At 52.6% G+C, this 21,897-nt stretch overlaps 1 protein-coding gene across 5 annotated transcripts in view; it reads right to left on the bottom strand.

Moving 5' to 3' along the window:
* Positions 1 to 21,897, bottom strand: part of CLCN1 (chloride voltage-gated channel 1) — a 1,161,279-nt gene that overhangs the window by 297,170 nt on the left and 842,212 nt on the right. For all 5 annotated transcript variants that reach the window (XM_085620355.1, XM_085620357.1, XM_085620356.1 and 2 more), the window contains exons 5-6: positions 13,324 to 13,457; positions 1,873 to 1,950 (exon numbers count right to left, since the gene is read on the bottom strand). In XM_085620355.1, coding sequence (XP_085476481.1) covers positions 1,873 to 1,950; positions 13,324 to 13,457 — 212 coding nt within the window. The remainder of the gene's footprint in view (positions 1 to 1,872; positions 1,951 to 13,323; positions 13,458 to 21,897) is intronic.

Below are 21,897 nucleotides of genomic sequence, written 5' to 3'. Positions count from 1 at the left end.
AGAAAAGGCAGAACAGAAAGCAGAAAAATGAACAGAAAAAGGTAAAACAGCAGGCAGAAAAACGAGCAGGAAAGGCTAAACAGGGCAGAAAAACTAGCAGAAAAGGCAAAACAGAGGGCAGAAAAGAGAGAAGAAACATGCAGAAAAGGACAAACAGCAGGCACAAAAATTTGCAGAAAAGGCAAACCAGAGGGCAGGCAAACAGAAGGCAGAAAAAAAACCGAAAAAGGCAAAACAGAGGGCAGAAAAGGCAGAAAAAACAGCAGAAAGGACAAACAGCAGGCAGAAAAATGAGCAGAAAGGCAAAACAAGGCAGGAAAACTAGCAGAAATGGCAGAACAGAGAGCAGAAAATGAACAGAAAAGGCAAAACAGCAGGCAGAAAAACGAGAAGTAAAGGCAGAAAAGAGAGCAGCAAAATGAGCAGAAAGGACAAACAGCAGGACGAAAAACGAGCAGAAAGGCAACACAGAAGACAGAAAAATGAGCAGAAAGGCAAAACAGAGGGCAGAGCAATGAGCAGAAATTGCAGAACAAAGAGCAGAAAAGGCAAAATAGAGGGGAGAAAAGCAAGCGGAAAAGGCAAAACAGAGCAGAAGAGGGCAAGACAAATGGAAGAAAAAAACGAGCGGAAATGCAAAATGGAGGGCAGAAAAACAAGCAGAAAAGCAAAACAGAGGGCAGAAAAAAAACAGAACAGGCAATACAGAGTAGAAGAGGACAAATCAGAAGACAGAAAAGCAAGAAGAAAAGCAAAGATAGAAGGCAGAAAAATGAGCAGAAAAGGTAGAACAGAGAGCAGAAAATGAGCAGAGGAGGCACAAACAGAGGGCAGCAGGAAGACAGGCAGCAGAGGGTTGTGGCCTTCGGGCAAGCTGGACAGGCGACCGTCGCAGAGGGAGCTGGCACGAGGGCATGCTCAATGGGGTGGTGCTGCGGCCTCCATTAAGTATGTCCTGGAGGGAGGACGGAGAGCTGGGTGGTGGTAGGAGGGCAGAAAAATGAGAAGGAAAGGCAGAACACAGAGCAGAAGAATGAACAGAAAAGGCAAAACAGCGGGCAGAAAAACGAGCAGAAAAGGCAATACAGAAGGCAGAAGAATGAGCAGGAAAGGCAAAACAGAGAGCAGAAAAGGAAAAACAGAGGCCAGAAAAACAAGCAGAAAAGGCAGAACAGAGAGCAGAAAATGAATTGAAAAGGCAAAACAGCAGGCAGAAAAATAAGCAGAAAGGCAAGACAGAGGCCAGAAAAGCTAGCAGAAAGGCCAGAAAGCAGGTAGAAAAATGAGCAGAAAGGCAAAACAGAGGGCAGAAAAATAAGTCAAAAAGGCAGAACAGAGAGCATGACAATGAACAGAAAAGGACAAACAGCAGGCAGAAAAACGAGCAGAAAGGCAAAACAAAGCTGAAGGGAGCAAATCACAGGGCAGAAAAAATGAGCGGAAAATGCTAAATGGAGGGCAGAAAAACAAGCAGAAAGGCAAACCAGAGGATACAAAAGCAAGCAGAAAAGGCAAAAGAGAGGTCAGATTAATGAGCAGAAAGGAAAAACAGAGCAGGAAGTGAGCAGAGGAGGCACATACAGAGGGCAGGAGGTAGACAGGCAGCAGAGGGTATAGGACTGGGGGCAAGCTGGCCAGGAGACCTGTCTCACGCGGAGCTGGCTCAAGGACCAAGATGATGTAATTTGCAGTGTGCGCATTACAAGCAACAGAGCCCAGAAGCCAGGCAGCCAGGGATTAAACAGGATTTCATCCCCATGGGTTCACTCCTAAATAGCAGACCCTCTGGATTCCATGTTAGGATGCTGGGCACACGGATTGAGACCCCCACACCTGTCAGCATGGACCCCGAGATCCGAGCCCCACACTTACCTGGTACACACCGCAGAAAACCGACATGAACTTGCTGAGAACCGCAGCACAGATGCTCGCGATGTGCACAAATGGCCCCTGGAGAGGGAGAGAGAGAGAGGAGAATAGGGAGAGACAGAGAGAGAGAGAAAGAGAGAGAGGAGAAGAGAGAGAGGGAGAGAGAGAGACAGAGAGAGAGGCAGAGAGAGTGAGAGAGGCAGACACAGAGAGAGGCAAACAAAGAGAGAGAGAGAAGAGAATAGGGAGAGAGAGAGAGGGCGAGAGAGAGAGAGAGAGAGAGAGAGAGAGAGGGAGAGAGAGAGAGAGGTGAGCGAGAGAGAGAGAGAGGAGAAGAGAGAGAGGCAGAGAAAGAGAGACAGAGAGAGAGGCAGGGAGAGCGAGAGAGGAGAATAGGGAAAGAGAGAGAGAGAGAGAGGCAGAGAGAGGGAGGGAGAGAGAGAGAGAGAGAGAGAGGGAGGGAGAGAGAGATAGAGAGAGGGAGAGAGAGGCAGAGGGGGAGCGAGAGAGAGAGAGAGACAGAGAGAGAGGGGCAGACAGAGAGAGAGGGAGAGCGAGAGAGGGAGAGAGAGGGAGAGAGAGGGGGGAGGGAGGGAGATATAGAGGGAGGGAGAGAGAGAGGAGATTAGGGAGAGAGATACAGAGCGAGAGAGAGAGTGAGAGAGGGAGAGAGAGAGAGAGCAAGGCAGACAGAGAGAGAGAGAGAGATAGAGAGAGAGAGAGTGAGAGAGAGAGAGAGAGAGAGAGAGCGGGAGAGCGAGAGAGAGAGAGGGAGGGAGGGTGGGAGAGAGAGAGAGAGAGAGAGAGAGGGAAGGGGAGAGAGGGGGAGGGAGAGAGAGAGGCAAAGAGAGAGAGGCAGAGGGAGAGAGAGAGAGGGAGGAAGGGAGGGAGAGAGAGGGAGAGCAAGAGAGAGAGGCAGAGAGAGGGGGAGAGAGAGAGGCAGAAAGAGAGGCAGAGAGAGTGAAAGAGAGGGAGAGGCAGAGAGAGGGAGAGAGGGGGGAGAGAGAGAGGCACAGAGAGAGGAGAATAGAGAGAGAGAGGGGATAGAGAGGGGGAGATAGGGAGAGAGGAGGAGAGATAGAGACAAAGAGAGAGAGAGGAACAGAGAGAGAGAGAGTGAGAGAAAGAGACCGAGAGGCAGAGAGAGAGAGAGAGATAGAGACAGAGAGAGGGGGACAGAGAGAGGGGGAGAGAGAGAGAGGCAGAGAGAGAGAGAGAGAGAGAGAGAGAGAGAGAGAAGCAGAGAGAGCGAGATAGAGACAGAGAGAGGGGGAGGGGGAGAGAGAGAGGGGGAGAGAGAGAGAGAGAGAGAGAGAGAGAGAGAGAGAGAGGCAGAGAGAGTGAGATAGAGACAGATAGAGAGGGGGAGAGAGAGGGGGGGGGAGAGAGAGGTAGAGAGGGAGAAAGAGAGAGACAGAAAGAGAGAGGGGTCACTGGGGTGAAAACATACAAGGGACACACTGTCATGCTCACTTAAGTGCCCACCATTCCTCCCCTTGCTGACTGTGATGACAGCCGAGACCTGCCCTGCCCCAAAGCTGCATGACAAAGGGAAAATAAAATGATAATAATGTAGGGTTAGTTTCATTTTCATTTTCCTTTTTCCACTGCGAAAAATGCAGTGGGGCAGCGCTCCTCCGCCTTAGCCGAGGAGCCACCACTGGCCAGGCATTGATACCTCAATGTGTGAAGCTTTAACCAGGTGCACAGGGATTGGGGCCTTCAGAGGCCAACCTGGCCCCGGGGCTAGTGGGGCTAGTGTCTCCCCCTCGCCTGCTGCCTCCTCAGGCACTGGGGCCCCCTCCTATTTTTCTGCCATCTCCTGGAGGTCTCCCTTCCTCCAGCAGAGACCCTCAGTGAGAAATGTCTACACGTGCACAGAGACCACCAGAGCTGCCACTAGATTCCAACCATCCCTTGGACATGAGCACAGAGATCCTGGGCCCCTCATCACCTCCCCCTAGAGCAGAGGTCTTCAATCTGTGGGTCACTACCCCCAGGGGAGCCCTGGAGTCCTGGGAAGGGGGTCTCCCATTTCCAGGCCTCACTCCTGCCTGGAATCTAAAACATGCGCTCTTCCTTTTGAAAACAGGGACACTTCATTCCGGTCCTTAAAATGCTTCAGCTGAAGGTAATTGAGTCTCTTGTTCTGTGAGAGGAAGAGGCTGGGGGGAGAGGTGAAACAATCCTTCCTGCCAGGGTGCCTCTTGTTCTGTGAGAGGAAGAGGCTGGGAGGACAGTTGAAACAATCCTTCCTGCCAGGGGGCCTCTTGTTCTGTGAGAGGAAGAGGCTGGGAGGACAGGTGAAACAATCCTTCCTGCCAGGGGGCCTCTTGTTCTGTGAGAGGAAGAGGCTGGGAGGACAGGTGAAACAATCCTTCCTGCCAGGGTGCCTCTTGTTCTGTGAGAGGAAGAGGCTGGGGCGAGAGGTGAAACACTCCTTCCTGCCAGGGTGCCTCTTGTTCTGTGAGAGGAAGAGGCTGGGAGGACGGGTGAAACACTCCTTCCTGCCAGGGTGCCTCTTGTTCTGTGAGAGGAAGAGGCTGGGAGGACAGGTGAAACAATCCTTCCTGCCAGGGTGCCTCTTGTTCTGTGAGAGGAAGAGGCTGGGGGGACAGGTGAAACACTCCTTCCTGCCAGGGTGGCTCTTGTTCTGTGAGAGGAAGAGGCTGGGAGGACAGGTGACACACTCCTTCCTGCCAGGGGGCCTCTTGTTCTGTGAGAGGAAGAGGCTGGGAGGACAGGTGAAACAATCCTTCCTGCCAGGGTGCCTCTTGTTCTGTGAGAGGAAGAGGCTGGGAGTACAGGTGAAACACTCCTTCCTGCCAGGGTGCCTCATGTTCTGTGAGAGGAAGAGGCTGGGAGGACAGGTGAAACACTCCTTCCTGCCAGGGTGCCTCTTGTTCTGTGAGAGGAAGAGGCTGGGAGGACAGGTGAAACAATCCTTCCTGCCAGGGTGCCTCTTGTTCTGTGAGAGGAAGAGGCTGGGAGGACAGGTGAAACAATCCTTCCTGTCAGGGTGTCTCTTGTTCTGTGAGAGGAAGAGGCTGGGAGGACAGGTGGAACAATCCTTCCTGCCAGGGTGCCTCTTGTTCTGTGAGAGGAAGAGGCTGGGGTGAGAGGTGAAACAATCCTTCCTGCCAGGGGGCCTCTTGTTCTGTGAGAGGAAGAGGCTGGGAGGACAGGTGAAACAATCCTTCCTGCCAGGGTGCCTCTTGTTCTGTGAGAGGAAGAGGCTGGGGGGAGAGGTGAAACAATCCTTCCTGCCAGGGGGCCTCTTGTTCTGTGAGAGGAAGAGGCTGGGAGGACAGGCGAAACAATCCTTCCTGCCAGGGTGCCTCTTGTTCTGTGAGAGGAAGAGGCTGGGAGGACGGGTGAAACACTCCTTCCTGCCAGGAGGCCTCTTGTTCTGTGAGAGGCTGGGAGGACAGGTGAAACACTCCTTCCTGCCAGGGTGCCTCTTGTTCTGTGAGAGGAAGAGGCTGGGGGGAGAGGTGAAACAATCCTTCCTGCCAGGGGGCCTCTTGCTTTGTGAGAGGAAGAGGCTGGGGGGACAGGTGAAACACTCCTTCCTGCCAGGGTGCCTCTTGTTCTGTGAGAGGAAGAGGCTGAGAGGACAGGTGAAACACTCCTTCCTGCCAGGGTGCCTCTTGTGCTGTGAGAGGAAGAGGCTGGGAGGACGGGTGAAACACTCCTTCCTGCCAGGGTGCCTCTTGTTCTGTGAGAGGAAGAGGCTGGGAGGACGGGTGAAACACTCCTTCCTGCCAGGGTGCCTCTTGTTCTGTGAGAGGAAGAGGCTGGGAGGACAGGTGAAACAATCCTTCCTGCCAGGGTGCCTCTTGTTCTGTGAGAGGAAGAGGCTGGGGGGACAGGGGAAACACTCCTTCCTGCCAGGGTGCCTCTTGTTCTGTGAGAGGAAGAGGCTGGGGCGAGAGGTGAAACAATCCTTCCTGCCAGGGTGTCTCTTGTTCTGTGAGAGGAAGAGGCTGGGGCGAGAGGTGAAACAATCCTTCCTGCCAGGGGGCCTCTTGTTCTGTGAGAGGAAGAGGCTGGGAGGACAGGTGAAACACTCCTTCCTGCCAGGGGGCCTCTTGTTCTGTGAGAGGAAGAGGCTGGGGGGACAGGTGAAACAATCCTTCCTGCCAGGGTGTCTCTTGTTCTGTGAGAGGAAGAAGCTGGGGCGAGAGGTGAAACAATCCTTCCTGCCAGGGGGCCTCTTGTTCTGTGAGAGGAAGAGGCTGGGAGGACAGGTGAAACACTCCTTCCTGCCAGGGTGCCTCTTGTTCTGTGAGAGGAAGAGGCTGGGGGTACAGGAGAAACACTCCTTCCTGCCAGGGTGCCTCTTGTTCTGTGAGAGGAAGAGGCTGGGGGGACAGGAGAAACAATCCTTCCTGCCAGGGTGTCTCTTGTTCTGTGAGAGGAAGAGGCTGGGGCGAGAGGTGAAACACTCCTTCCTGCCAGGGGGCGTCTTGTTCTGTGAGAGGAAGAGGCTGGGAGGACAGGTGAAACACTCCTTCCTGCCAGGGGGCCTCTTGTTCTGTGAGAGGAAGAGGCTGGGAGGACAGGTGAAACACTCCTTCCTGCCAGGGTGTCTCTTGTTCTGTGAGAGGAAGAGGCTGGGAGGACGGGTGAAACACTCCTTCCTGCCAGGGGGCCTCTTGTTCTGTGAGAGGAAGAGGCTGGGGCGAGAGGTGAAACACTCCTTCCTGCCAGGGTGCCTCTTGTTCTGTGAGAGGAAGAGGCTGGGAGGACAGGTGGAACACTCCTTCCTGCCAGGGTGCCTCTTGCTCTGTGAGAGGAAGAGGCTGGGAGGACAGGTGAAACAATCCTTCCTGCCAGGGGGCCTCTTGTTCTGTGAGAGGAAGAGGCTGGGAGGACAGGTGAAACAATCCTTCCTGCCAGGGTGCCTCTTGTTCTGTGAGAGGAAGAGGCTGGGGGGAGAGGTGAAACAATCCTTCCTGCCAGGGGGCCTCTTGTTCTGTGAGAGGAAGAGGCTGGGAGGACGGGTGAAACACTCCTTCCTGCCAGGGTGCCTCTTGTTCTGTGAGAGGAAGAGGCTGGGAGTACAGGTGAAACAATCCTTCCTGCCAGGGTGCCTCTTGTTCTGTGAGAGGAAGAGGCTGGGAGGACAGGTGAAACAATCCTTCCTGCCAGGGTGCCTCTTGTTCTGTGAGAGGAAGAGGCTGGGAGTACAGGTGAAACAATCCTTCCTGCCAGGGTGCCTCTTGTTCTGTGAGAGGAAGAGGCTGGGAGGACAGGTGAAACAATCCTTCCTGCCAGGGTGCCTCTTGTTCTGTGAGAGGAAGAGGCTGGGAGGACAGGTGAAACACTCCTTCCTGCTAGGGTGCCTCTTGTTCTGTGAGAGGAAGAGGCTGGGAGGATGGGTGAAACACTCCTTCCTGCCAGGGTGTCTCTTGTTCTGTGAGAGGAAGAGGCTGGGAGGACGGGTGAAACACTCCTTCCTGCCAGGGTGTCTCTTGTTCTGTGAGAGGAAGAGGCTGGGAGGACGGGTGAAACACTCCTTCCTGCCAGGGGGCCTCTTGTTCTGTGAGAGGAAGAGGCTGGGAGGACAGGTGAAACACTCCTTCCTGCCAGGGTGCCTCTTGTTCTGTGAGAGGAAGAGGCTGGGGCGAGAGGTGAAACACTCCTTCCTGCCAGGGTGCCTCTTGTTCTGTGAGAGGAAGAGGCTGGGAGGACGGGTGAAACACTCCTTCCTGCCAGGGGGCCTCTTGTTCTGTGAGAAGAAGAGGCTGGGAGGACGGGTGAAACACTCCTTCCTGCCAGGGTGCCTCTTGTTCTGTGAGAGGAAGAGACTGGGGGGACAGGTGAAACACTCCTTCCTGCCAGGGTGCCTCTTGTTCTGTGAGAGGAAGAGGCTGGGAGGACAGGTGGAACACTCCTTCCTGCCAGGGGGCGTCTTGTTCTGTGAGAGGAAGAGGCTGGGAGGACAGGTGAAACACTCCTTCCTGCCAGGAGGCCTCTTGCTCTGTGAGAGGAAGAGGCTGGGAGGACAGGTGAAACACTCCTTCCTGCCAGGGTGTCTCTTGTTCTGTGAGAGGAGGAGGCTGGGAGGACGGGTGAAACACTCCTTCCTGCCAGGGTGCCTCTTGTTCTGTGAGAGGAAGAGGCTGGGAGGACAGGTGAAACACTCCTTCCTGCCAGGAGGCCTCTTGCTCTGTGAGAGGAAGAGGCTGGGAGGACAGGTGAAACACTCCTTCCTGCCAGGGTGCCTCTTGTTCTGTGAGAGGAAGAGGCTGGGGGGACAGGAGAAACAATCCTTCCTGCCAGGGTGTCTCTTGTTCTGTGAGAGGAAGAGGCTGGGGCGAGAGGTGAAACACTCCTTCCTGCCAGGGTGCCTCTTGTTCTGTGAGAGGAAGAGGCTGGGAGGACGGGTGAAACACTCCTTCCTGCCAGGGGGCGTCTTGCCTGAATTAAATGCAACTGTGCGGTTTTGAGTTAATCTGCGAATGTAAATGGTGCTTGGGAGTGATGCTGGCTTTAATTGCTTTGTGGTGGCAAATACTTTTTTTTTTACTGGTAGTAAGAAAGCATGTTTTTAATCGCTTAGTACCTCAGAGGAGGTGTTAAAGGGAATGCATTACTTATGTTCTAGTATTACTAAAATGTACACTTTGGAAGGTCCATTATATCCTAAAACTATTTTCACAGTCTGTAGCAGTCTACCTTATAATGTGTGTAAGGCAAGAATAAAGTAATGACTTGCACTTTCACAGCGCTTTCTGTCACAGGCTGTGACCTCGTAGCACCAAAACTCCACAAGCCACTACACCCCGCTGCACCAAACAAATCTAACTCTGTGGCTCTCTGGGACACACAGACCTTTGCAGTGCATTAACTAATAGAGGTTTCCTAATGTACTGCAGTGCATTTACCACCGCCTAACAACTTTTTAGAATGTATTTTTCACCTAAGCTGCCCATTATTTTATAAGTAGCTACTTTCTTTTGGGGCTGATTTACGAGCGGCTTGAGCCACCAGAGCATCATTTGGTTTAAGCTCCCGCGCCACAATGGTCGCAATCGTATCTATGAGGCGACGCAAAGTACCCTGTGTGGTTGAGCGGCCTCGTACATATGGAGTAAGACAAAGCCGCGCGAGTCGCTGCCTTGCCTTAGTCTGTTAAGTTGGAGTTCCCTGGGCGTTGCGGGGGGGGTTCCCACGCAACACCCATGGATTTTGACCCTGCCCCAGATTTACAAAACCATATGAACCTGGGGCAGCGCCAAACCCTTACGCATCCCCACAGCAGGTGTAATGAGGAGAAGTGTTTCCATCTCTCCTTGTATATTTTCCTCTTTCCATGTGTGCTGCATTCTGCAGCTCACAAAGAAAGCGGAAACCCTCTCGAGGCCCATCCTGCCTACATATGCGCCAGGCAGCAGTTTGTGCACCAACGCAGCCGGAGAGGACCGGAATGCACCATATTTCATACATACGGTGCCTTCCTGCCCTCGCACATTGGCATAGGGCAGCGCCGCTAGAAGGCTTGCAGCGCCGCCCGAGGACCACTCCTCATAAATGAGGCCCTCTGTGTTTAGCCGCACCTTGGACCTCGCTCACTGACCTTTGGTTTGATAAACACTGTTTAATATCATTTCCCCGCTGTACAAATGATCCGCGGTGGGAATTGGGGGCGTCTATGGTTGTCGATAGTTGTCCTTGATGAGGGGTGCCAAGTTCTAGAAATGTTTGTCAGGAGGGGGTCCTTGCACCTAAAAAACCTTGTCAGGGGGGTCTCGGCATCAAAAAGTTTGAAGACCTCTGCCCTAGAAGGTCCCAACCCGCGGACTCCACCTTTCTCTGGAAGGGTGCAATATGAGTTCAGTGTCTTCTCCTTGAACAGGGGGTGGGGGACAAAGGCCCCTGCGTCCTTCGGGGCCCCCAACAAACCCTTTAGAGGGGCCCCATTCCGCCCAAGGCCAGTGAATATATGTCAAGGTCCCTCTTCACCTCCTGCAGGGAGACCCTGCCATTTTACATCACACCGCTGCTCTGGAATATCCCATAGAATATTCCAGAGTTAAGAGTCTATTGACATCCCTTGGAATATTCGAAAGGGAAGAGTCTATTGGCTTCCTCTAGAATGTTTTAGAAAGAAGAGTCCATTGGCCTTAAACAAATTGACCCCGAACCTGAGCGGAAGTGAGTTGCGAAGTGAGATGCGGCCGTTGAGGATAACGCAAGCGGAGCCCTCCTTCCCTGGACCCGACTCTAGCGGGACAAGGTCACCGTTGCTTATTGCCTGCTTTGAAGGATGAAGGCTGGCACCGCCTCCTAGACCGGTGGGCTTCAAACTTTTTAATGCCCCGCCCCCCCCCCCACCCATAACAAAAAAAATCATTGGGGCCGGGGTCCTCCCAGAATTTTTTACCCGTATTCTATTCATTTGGAATGTTTCAATCCGTCTAGATTTATATAAATATTACAGTATATTAAACATTTTAAAAATGCATTCAAATACTTGATTTCCAAACATACTATCCTGATTAGCTAGGCCTGGGTAAAAGAATCAACAGTGTGAGTATCTGAGATGGGGCTCGGAGGGAGTCTGTGAGTATCTGAGACGAGGAAGGGGAGCGAGTCTGTGAGTGTCGGAGATGGGCAGAGAGGCCGAGATGGGGAGGGGAGGGAGTCTGTGAGTATCCGAGTTGGGTCCAGGAGGGAGTCTGTGAGTACCCGAGACAAGGGCGGGGAGGGAGTCTGTGAGTATCCGAGACAGGGCCGGGAGGGAGTCTGTGAGTATCAGAGACGGGGCCGGGAGGGAGTCTGTAAGTACCAGAGACAAAGGGGGGTGGGGGGGAGGAGCCTGCGGGCATCTGAGACGGGGCTCGGAGGGAGTCTGTGAGTATCCGAGACGTGGGCTGGGATGGAGTCTGTGAGTATCCGAGCCAAGGGCGGGGGGGGGAGTCTGTGAGCATCCGAGATGGGGGCTCGAAGAGAGTCTGTGAGTATCTGAGACGAGGACGGGGAGCGAGTCTGTGAGTGTCGGAGATGGGCAGAGAGGCCGAGATGGGGAGGGGAGGGAGTCTGTGAGTATCCGAGTTGGGTCCAGGAGGGAGTCTGTGAGTACCCGAGACAAGGGCGGGGAGGGAGTCTGTGAGTATCCGAGACAGGGCCGGGAGGGAGTCTGTGAGTATCAGAGATGGGGCCGGGAGGGAGTCTGTAAGTACCAGAGACAAGGGGGGGGAGCCTGCGGGCATCTGAGACGGGGCTCGGAGGGAGTCTGTGAGTATCCGAGACGTGGGCGGGGAGGGAGTCTGTGAGTATCCGAGACGAGGGCAGGATTCTGTGAGTATCCGAGACAGGGCCAGGAGGGAGTCTGTGAGTATCCGAGACAGGGAGGGAGGGAACCTGTGAGTATCCAAGACAAGGTCGGGAGTCTGTGAGTATCCGAGAATGAGCTAGGAGGGAGTCTGTGAGTATCCGAGACGAGGGCGGGGAGGGAGTCTGTGAGTATCCAAGACAGAGTTAGGAGAGAGTCTGTTAGTATCCGAGATGGGGAGTGGAAGGAGTCTGGGAGTATCCGAGATTGGGCGGGAGACAGTCTGTGAAGTTCCGAGATGGGGGCGGGAAGGGAGTCTGTGAGTATCCGAGACAGGGCCGGGAGGGAGTCTGTGAGCATCCGAGAGGGGTCGGGAGGGAGTCTATGAGTATCCGAGAGGGGGCGGGAGGGAGTCTGTGAGTATCCAAGACAAGGGCTGGGAGGGAGTCTGTGGGAGTATCCGAGACAGGGCGGGAGGAAGTCTGTGAGTATCCGAGACAGGGGCGGAGAGGGAGTCTGTGAGTATCCGAGACGGGCAAGAGGAAGTCTGTGAGTATCAGAGACAGGACCAGGAGGGAGTCTGTGAGTATCCAAAATAAGGGCTGGGATGGAGTCTGTGAGTATCCGAGACAGGGCTGGGAGGGAGTCTGTGAGTATCCGAGACAGGGCGGGAGGAAGTCTGTCAGTATCCGAGACGAGGGCGGGGAGGGAGTCTGTTAGTATCTGAGATGGGGAGTGGAAGGGGTCTGTGAGTATCCGAGACAGGGCGGGAGAGAGTCTGTGAGGTTCCGAGATGGGGGCGGGAAGGGAGTCTGTGAGTATCCGAGAGAGGACTGGGAGGGAGTCTGTGAGTATCCGAGACAACGGTGAGGAGTGAGTCTGTGAGTATCCGAGATAGGGGGCGCCAGGGAGCCTGTGAGTATCCGAGACGAGGTCGGGAGTCTGTGAGTATCCGAGACTAGGGCGGGGAGGGAGTCTGCGAGTATCCGAGGCAGGTAGGGGGTCTGTGAGTATCCGAGACGAGGGCGCGGAGGGAATCTGTGAGTATCCGAGGCAGGTAGGGAGTCTGTGAGTATCCGAGACGAGGGCGGGGAAGGAGCCTCTGAGTACCCGAGACGGGGCCGGGAGGGAGTCTGTGAGTATCCAAGACGGGGCTGGGAGGGAGTCTATGAGTTTCCCAGAGGGGGCTGGAGGGAGACTATGAGTATCCTAGAGGGGGCGGGAGGGAGTCTATGAGTATCCGACAGGGGGCGGGAGGGAGTCTGTGAGTATCCAAGACAAGGGCTGGGAGGGAGTCTGTGGGAGTATCCGAGACAGGGGGCTGGAGGGAGACTATGAGTATCCGAGAGGGGGCGGGAGGGAGTCCATGAGTATCCGAGAGGGGGCGGGAGAGAGTCTATGAGTATCCGAGGCAGGTAGGGAGTCTGTGAGTATCCGAGACGAGGGCGGGGAAGGAGCCTCTGAGTACCCGCGACGGGGCCGGGAGGGAGTCTGTGAGTATCCAAGACGGGGCTGGGAGGGAGTCTATGAGTTTCCCAGAGGGGGCTGGAGGGAGACTATGAGTATCCTAGAGGGGGCGGGAGGGAGTCTATGAGTATCCGACAGGGGGCGGGAGGGAGTCTGTGAGTATCCAAGACAAGGGCTGGGAGGGAGTCTGTGGGAGTATCCGAGACAGGGGGCTGGAGGGAGACTATGAGTATCCGAGAGGGGGCGGGAGGGAGTCCATGAGTATCCGAGAGGGGGCGGGAGAGAGTCTATGAGTATCCGGAGGGGGCGGGAGAGAGTCTATGAGTATCCGAGACGGGTCAGGGTTGATTCTCTTCCCTTCTGTCACAGACTCCCAGCCAGGTATACATGACACAAGATGTTCGTGAGGTCATCACAGAGGTGTTCACTGCTGACCACTTATTTAAGCTGAAAACAAGCATTGCTTTCAGCATGATGGTTCTTACCCAGGGCCAGGTGCTCCCCCATCAGTTAAGGACACTGGGGGGAGGGGGGGAGGTGGGGGTTGCGGGGCTCAATACCCTCCCCTATCGGTTAAGGCCCCCCTCGGGGCCCCCCCGTGTTAAAGACCCTCTACTCCGGTCAGGTAGAATGGGGTACCCTCCCCCCCCGCCTCCTTAGATAGGTCACTAAGCCCCCCCTCCCCTTGTGCCTCGAAGCCTCACCTCCTTGCCCACCGGCATGCCGCTGCCCAGCCCCGCAGTCAGGCCGATGACCTTGGCCAGGAAGGCCTTCAAGGTCAGATACTCCTTCAAGACGACCCCCCGCAGGATGGTCTTCAGCTCCGGGATGCCTGACCCTGGGGGGAGAGGAGGGGAGGGGGAGTGCGACACGAGAGTGAGACACGAGAGTGAGACACGGCAAGAGTGTGACGACAAGGGTGAGACAACAAGGGTGAGACACGTGAGTGAGACATGGCACGAGTGAGACACGGCAAGAGTGAGACACAACAAGAGTGACACACAAGTGAGACACGGCACGAGTGCGACACAGCAAGAGTGACACACAACAAGAGTGACACACAAGTGAGACACGGCATGAGTGAGACACAAGAAGAGTGAGTCATGGCAAGAGTGAGACGACAAGGGTGAGACACGGCACGAGTGAGACACGAGAAGAGTGAGAAACTAGAAGTGTGAGACACGGCAAGAGTGGAACGACAAGGGTGAGACACAAGTGAGACACGGCACAAGTGAGACACGAGAAAAGTGAGACACTAGAAGAGTGAGACACGGCAAGAGTGAGATGACAAGGGTGAGACACGACAAGAGTGAGACACGACAGACACGACAAGAGTAAGACATGGCACGAGTGAGACACGAGAAGAGTGAGACACTAGAAGAGTGAGACACGGCAAGAGTGAGATGACAAGGGTGAGACACGGCACGAGTGAGACACGAGAAGAGTGAGACACGGCAAGAGTGTGACATCAAGAGTGAGATGACAAGGATGAGACACGAGAGTGAGACATGGCACGAGTGTGACACGAGAAGAGTGACACCCGGCAAGAGTGAGACAAGAGTGAGATGACAAGGGTGACACACGACAAGAGTGAGACGACAAGGGTGAGATACGAGAGTGAGAGACGGAACGAGTGAGACACGAGAAGAGTGAGGCACGGCAAGAGTGAGACGACAAGGGTGAGACACAAAAAGAGTGAGACACAGCAAGAGTGAGACACGAGAAGAGTGAGACATGGTAAGAGTGAGACACGGCACGAGTGAGACACAGCAAGAGTGAGACACGAGAAGAGTGAGACACGGCAAGAGTGTGACGACAAGAGTGAGATGACAAGGGTGAGACACGAGAGCGAGACATGGCATGAGTGAGACACGGCAAGAGTGAGACACGACAAGAGTGAGAGACGACAAGAGTGGGATGACAAGGGTGAGACACAAGATTGAGACACGGCATGCATAAGACACGAGAAGACTGAGACACGCAAGAGTGAGACGACAAGAGTGAGATGACAAGAGTAAGATGACAAGAGTGAGATGACAAGGGTGTAACACGAGAGTGAGATATGGCACGAGTGAGACACGGCACGAGTGAAACACAGCAAGAGTGAGACACGACAAGAGTGAGACACAACAAGAGTGAGACACAACAAGAGTGGGACGACAAGGGTGAGACACAAGTGAGACACAGCACGAGTGAGACACGAGAAGAGTGAGTCACGGCAAGAGTGAGATGACAAGGATGAGACACAGCAAGAGTGAGACACTAGAAGAGTGAGACACGGCAAGAGTGGGACGACAAGGGTGAGACACGGCATGAGTGAGACACGGCACGAGTGAGACACGAGAAGAGTGAGACACTAGAAGAGTGAGACATGGCAAGAGTGAGATGACAAGGGTGAGACACGACAAGAGTGAGACATGACAAGAGTGAGACACGACAAGAGTAAGACACGGCACGAGTGAGACACGAGAAGAGTGAGACACGGCAAGAGTGTGACAACAAGAGTGAGACGGCAAGGATGAGACACGAGAGTGAGACACGGCACGAGTGTGACACGAGAAGAGTGAGACCCGGCAAGAGTGAGACAAGAGTGGGATGACAAGGGTGAGACACGACAAGAGTGAGACGACAAGGGTGAGACACGAGAGTGAGACACAGAACGAGTGAGACACGAGAATAGTGAGGCACGGCAAGAGTGAGACGACAAGGGTGAGACACGACAAGAGTGAGACACGGCAAGAGTGAGACACGAGAAGAGTGAGACATGGTAAGAGTGAGACACGGCACGAGTGAGACATGGCAAGAGTGAGACATGACAAGGGTGAGACACAAGAGTGAGACACGGCACGAGTGAGACACAAGAAGAGTGAGGCATGGCAAGAGTGAGACGACAAGGGTGAGACACGACAGGAGTGAGACACGGCAAGAGTGAGACACGAGAAGAGTGAGACATGGTAAGAGAGACACGGCATGAGTGAGACACGGCAAGAGTGAAACACGAGAAGAGTGAGACACAACAAGAGTGGGATGACAAGGGTGAGACACAAGTGAGACATGGCACGAGTAAGACACAGCAAGAGTGGGACGACAAGGGTGAGACACAAGTGAGACACCGCACGAGTGAGACACAGCAAGAGTGAGACACGAGAAGAGTGAGACACGGCAAGAGTGTGATGACAAGAGTGAGACGACAAGGGTGAGACATGAGAGCGAGACATGGCACGAGTGATACACGGCAAGAGTCAAACACGACAAAAGTCAGACATGACGAGAGTGGGACGACAAGGGTGAGACACAAGAGTGAGACACGGCACGCGTGAGACATGAGAAGAGTGAGACTCGGCAAGAGTGAGATGACAAGAGTGAGATGACAAGAGTGAGATGACAAGAGTGAGAGGACAAGAGTGAGATGACAAGGGTGAGACACGAGAATGAGACACGGCACGAGTGATACACGGCAAGAGTGAGACGCGACAAGAGTGAGACACATTAAGAGTGAGACAACAAGGGTGAGACACAACAGGAGTGAGACAACAAGGGTGAGACATGACAAGAGTGAGTCGACAAGGGTGAGACCCGACAAAGTGAGACAACAAGGATGAGACATAGCAAGAGTGAGACACAACAAGAGTGAGACACAGCATGAATGAGACATGACAAGAGTGAGACGACAAGACTGAGACATGACAATAGTGAGACACAAGGACAATCAGAACGACTCGTAAAAACAAGGGTACACAAGAGCGGAGGGCGAGTGAGACACAAGAAGAGTGAAAACGACAAGAGTGAGACACAACAAGAGTGAGACATGACAAGAGTGTGAGGACAAGAGTGAGACACAAGAGTGAGACACGACAAGAGTGAGACGACAAGGGTCAGACTTGACATTAGTGAGACACAGCAAGAGTGGAAAATGACAAGAGATGACAAGGGTGAGACACAGCAAGAGTGAGACACGACAAGGGTGATACACGACAAGAGTGAGACGACAAGGGTGAGGCATGACAAGAGACGAGAAGGGTGAGACACATTAAGAGTGAGATACAACAAGAGTCAGACACTACAAGAGTGAGACAAGAGTGATACATGACAAGAGTTAGAAGACAAAAGTGAGACGACAAGGGTGAGACACAGCAAGAGTACGACATGACAAGAGTGAGATGACAATTGTGAGACATGACAAGAATGAGACGACAGGGGTGAGACACAAGATTGAGACACATCAAGAGTGAGACATGAAAACAGTGAGACACATCAAGAGTGAGATGACAAGGGTGAGACATGACAACAGTGAGACACAACAAGAGTGATACACAGCACAAGTGAGATGCAAGAATTAAAGACAGCAAGAGTGAGACGACAAGGGTAAAACATGACAAGAGTGAGACACAAGAGTGAGACACGGCACAAGTGAGACACAGCAAGAGTGAGACATGACAAGAGTAAGACAACAAGGGTAAGACATGACAAGAGTGGGACGAAAAGGGTGAGACACAAGAGTAAGACTCAAGAGTGAGACACAGCAACAGTGAGACGACAAGAGTGAGATGACAAGGGAGAGACACAGCAAGAGTGAGACACAACAAGAGTGAGACAAGGCAAGAGTGAGACACAGCAAGAGTGAGAGCGAGATGACAAGGTGAGACATGACAAAAGTGAGACGACAAGAGTGAGACACAAGAAGAGTGAGATGACAAGGGTGAGACACATCAAGAGTGAGACAAGGGTGAGACATGACAAGAGTGAGACACATCAAGAGTGAGACATGACAACAGTGAGACACATCAAGAGTGAGATGACAAGGGTGAGACATGACAACAGTGAGACACAACAAGAGTGATACACAGCACAAGTGAGACACAAGAATTAAACACAGCAAGAGTGAGACGACAAGGGTAAAACAAGACAAGAATGAGACACAAGAGTGAGACACGGCACAAGTGAGACACAGCAAGAGTGAGACATGGCAAGAGTAAGACAACAAGGGTAAGACATGACAAGAGTGAGACGAAAAGGGTGAGACACAAGAGTAAGACTCAAGAGTGAGACACAGCAACAGTGAGACGACAAGAGTGAGATGACAAGGGAGAGACACAGCAAGAGTGAGACACAACAAGAGTGAGACAAGGCAAGAGTGAGACACAGCAAGAGTGAGAGCGAGATGACAAGGTGAGACATGACAAAAGTGACACGACAAGAGTGAGACACAAGAAGAGTGAGATGACAAGGGTGAGACACATCAAGAGTGAGACAAGGGTGAGACATGACAAGAGTGAGACGACAAGGGTCAGACCCGACATTAGTGAGACACGGCAAGGATGGAACACAACAAGAGAAGACAAGGGTGAGACACAGCAAGAGTGAGACACGACAAGGGTTAGACACGACAAGAGTGAGACATGACAAGAGCGAGACATGACAAGAGACAACAAGGGAGAGACACAGCAAGAGTGAGACACGACAAGGGTGAGACATGACAAGAGTGAGACATGGCAAGAGTGAGACATGACAAGAGACAACAAGGGAGAGACACAGCAAGAGTGAGACACAACAAGAGTGAAATACAACAAGAGTGAGACAAGGGTGATATATGACAAGAGTGAGATGACAAAAGTGAGACGACAAGGGTGAGACACAGCAAGAGTGGCACACAACAAGAGAGAGACACGGCATGAGTGAGACACTGCAAGAGTGAGACATGACAAGAATGAGACGACAGGGGCGAGACACAAGAGTGAGACACATCAAGAGAGACATGACAACAGTGAGACACAACAAGAGTGAGATGACAAGGGTGAGACATGACAAGAGTGAGACATAACAAGAGTGAGATACAGCACAAGTGAGACACATCACAAGTGAGACATGCCAAGAGTGAGACATGACTAGAGTAAGATGACAAGGATGAGACATGCCAAGAGTGAGACAACAAGGGTGACACATGACAAGAGTGAGGCACGACAAGAGTGAGACACAATAAGAGTGAGACACAACAAGAGTGAGATGACAAGGGTGAGACATGACAAGAGTGAGATGACAAAAGTGAAATGACAAGGGTGAGACACAGCAAGACGGAGACATGACAAGAGTGAGACACAACAAGAATGAGATGACAAGAGTGAGACACAACATGAGTGAGACACAGCACGATTGAGACACGGCAAGAGTGAGACATGACAAGAGTGAGACGACAAGGGTGAGACATGACAAAAGTGAGACATAGCAAGAGTGAGACACGACAAGAGTGAGACACAGCACGAGTGAGACACGACAAGAGTGAGACAACAAGACTGAGACATGACAATAGTGAGACACAAGGGCAATCAGAACGACTCGCAAAAACAAGGGTACACAAGAGCGGAGGGCGAGTGAGACACAAGAAGAGTGATAAACGACAAGAGTGAGACACAACAAGAGTGAGACATGACAAGAGTGAGAGGACAAGAGTGAGACACAAGAGTGAGACACGACAAGAGTGAGGCACAACAAGAGTGAGACACAAGAACCATCAGAATGACTTGCATAGACAAGGATGTACAGGAGCGGAGGGTGAGTGAGACACGATCATAGTGAGACGACAAGAGTGAGTCATACCAAGAATGAGACACAACAAGAGTGAGACGACAAGAGTGAGACATGCCAAGAGTGAGACGCAAGGACAATCAGAAGGAATCACATAGACAAGGGTGCACAGGAGCAAAGGGCGACTGAGACATGACAAGAGTGAGACACAACAAGAGTGAGACATGACAATAGTGAGACGACAAGAGTGAAACAGCAAGAGCGAGACACAACAAGAGTGAGACACAAGAACCATCAGAATGACCCGCATAGACAAGGATGTACAGGAGCGGAGGGCGAGTGAGACACGAGCATAGTGAGATGACAAGAGTGAGACATGCCAAGAGTGAGACACAACAAGAGTGAGATGACAAGAGTGAGACATGCCAAGAGTGAGACACAAGAACCATCAGAAGGAATCGCACAGACAAGGGTGCACAGGAACGGAGGGTGAGTGAAACACAAGAATGAGACAAGAGTGAGACGACAAGGGTGAGACACAAAAGTGAGATCACAAGAGTGAAACACAACAAGAGTGAGACACAAGAGTGAGACACATCACGAGTCAGAAACAGCAAGAGTGAGACATGATAAGAGTGAGACAACAAGGATGAGACACAACAAGAGTGAGACACAAGAGTGAGACACGTCATGAGTGAGAAACAGCAAGAGTGAGACATGAAAAGAGCGAGTTACAACAAGAGTGAAACACAGCAAGAGTGAGACATGGCAAAAGTGAGACACGGCAAGAGAGAGACATGGTAAGAGTGAGACATGATAAGAGTGAGACGACAACGATGAGACACGACAAGAGTGAGATGACAAGAGTGAGACGTGACAAGAGTGAGACAACAAGAGTGAGACATGACAAGAGTGAGATGACAAGAGTGAGACATGACAAGAGTGAGATGACAAGAGTGAGACGACTATGGTGAGACACGACAAGAGTGAGACACGGCAAGAGTGAGACACGACAAGGGTGAGACATGACAAGATTGAGACATGACAAGAGTGAGACACTGCACGATTGAGACACAGCAAGAGTGAGATATGACAAGAGTGAGATGACAAAAGTGAAACATGACAAGAGTGAGACAAGGGTGAGACACAACAAGAGTGAGACACACAAGAGAGAGACATGACATGAGTGAGACACAACACGAGTGAGACGTCAAGGGTGGGACATGACAAGACTGAGACACGACAAGAGTGAGACACAACAAGAGTGAGACGACAAGGGTGAGACTTGACAAGAGTGAGACACAAGAGTGAGACATGACAAGAGTGAGACGACAAGGGTGAGACATGACAAGAGTGAGATGACAAGGGTGAGACACAAGAGTGAGACACAGCAAGAGTGAGACAAGGCAAGAGTGAGACACAGCAAGAGTGAGAGAAAGATGACAAGGGGGAGCCATGATAAAAGTGAGACGACAAGGGTGAGACATGACAGGAGTGAGACGACAAGGGTGAGACATGACAAGAGTGAGACGACAAGGGTGAGACCCGACAAGAGTGAGACACGCAAGAGTGGAACATGACAAGAGACGACAAGGGTGAGACACAGCAAGAGTGAGACATGACAAGGGTGAGACACAAGAGTGAGACACGGCAAGAGTGAGACATGACAAGAGACGACAAGGGTGAGGCACAGCAAGAGTGAGACATGACAAGAGTGAGACACAACAAAAGTGAGACAAGGGTGACACATGACAAGAGTGAGATGCCAAAAGTGAGATGACAAGGGTGAGACACAGCAAGAGTGAGACGCGACAAGAGTGAGGCACGAGGGAGGCACAGCAAGAGTGAGACATGACATTTTTACAAGGGTGAGACATGGCAAGAATGAGATGACAGGGGTGAGACACAAGAGTGAGACACATAAAGAGTGAGACATGACAACAGTGGGACACAACAACAGTGAAATGACAAGGGTGAGACATGACAAGAGTGAGACACAACAAGAGTGAGACACAGCAGAAGTGAGACATGCCAAGAGTGAGACATGACATGAGTGAGATGACAAGGGTGAGACATGACAAGAGTGAGACAACAAGGGAGGGAGTGAGGTCCTACCTAATACAGTGAGAGCCTGCTGCTAAGTGGGAGTGAGGTCTTGCTTAATGCGGTGCGAGCTTGCTGGTGAGTTGGAGTGACATCTCACCTAATGCGGTGAGAGCCTGCTGCTGAGTGGGAGTGAGGTCTTGCTTAATGCTGTGAGAGCCTGCTGCTGAGTGGGAGTGACATCTCGCCTAATGCGGTGAGAGCCTGTTGCTGAGTGGGAGTGAGGTCTTGCTTAATGCGGTGAGAGACTGCTGCTGAGTGGGAGTGAGGTCCTGCGTAATGCGGTGAGATCCTGCTGCTGAGTGGGAGTGAGGTCTCGTCAAATGCAGTAAGTGCCTGCTGCTGAGTGGGAGTGAGGTCCTGCCTAATGCAGTGAGATCCTGCTGCTGAGTGGGAGTGAGGTCTCATCTAATGCAGTGAGAGCCTGCTGCTGAGTGGGAGTGAGGTCTTGCCTAATGAGGTGAGAGCCCGCTGCTGAGTTGGAGTGAGGTCTCGTCTAATGCAGTGAGTGCCTGCTGCTGAGTGGGAGTGAGGTCTTGCCTAATTCAGTGAGAGTCCGCTGCTGAGTGGGAGTGAAGTCCTGCCTAATGTGGTGAGAGACTGCTGCTGAGTGGGCTTGAGGTCCTGCCTGATGAAGTGAGAGACTGCTGCTG

Source organism: Triturus cristatus, chromosome 7, assembly GCF_964204655.1.
Source record: "Triturus cristatus chromosome 7, aTriCri1.1, whole genome shotgun sequence".
NCBI classification, from domain to species: Eukaryota; Metazoa; Chordata; class Amphibia; order Caudata; family Salamandridae; genus Triturus; species Triturus cristatus.
This window is presented reverse-complemented; position numbering and strand designations above follow the sequence as displayed.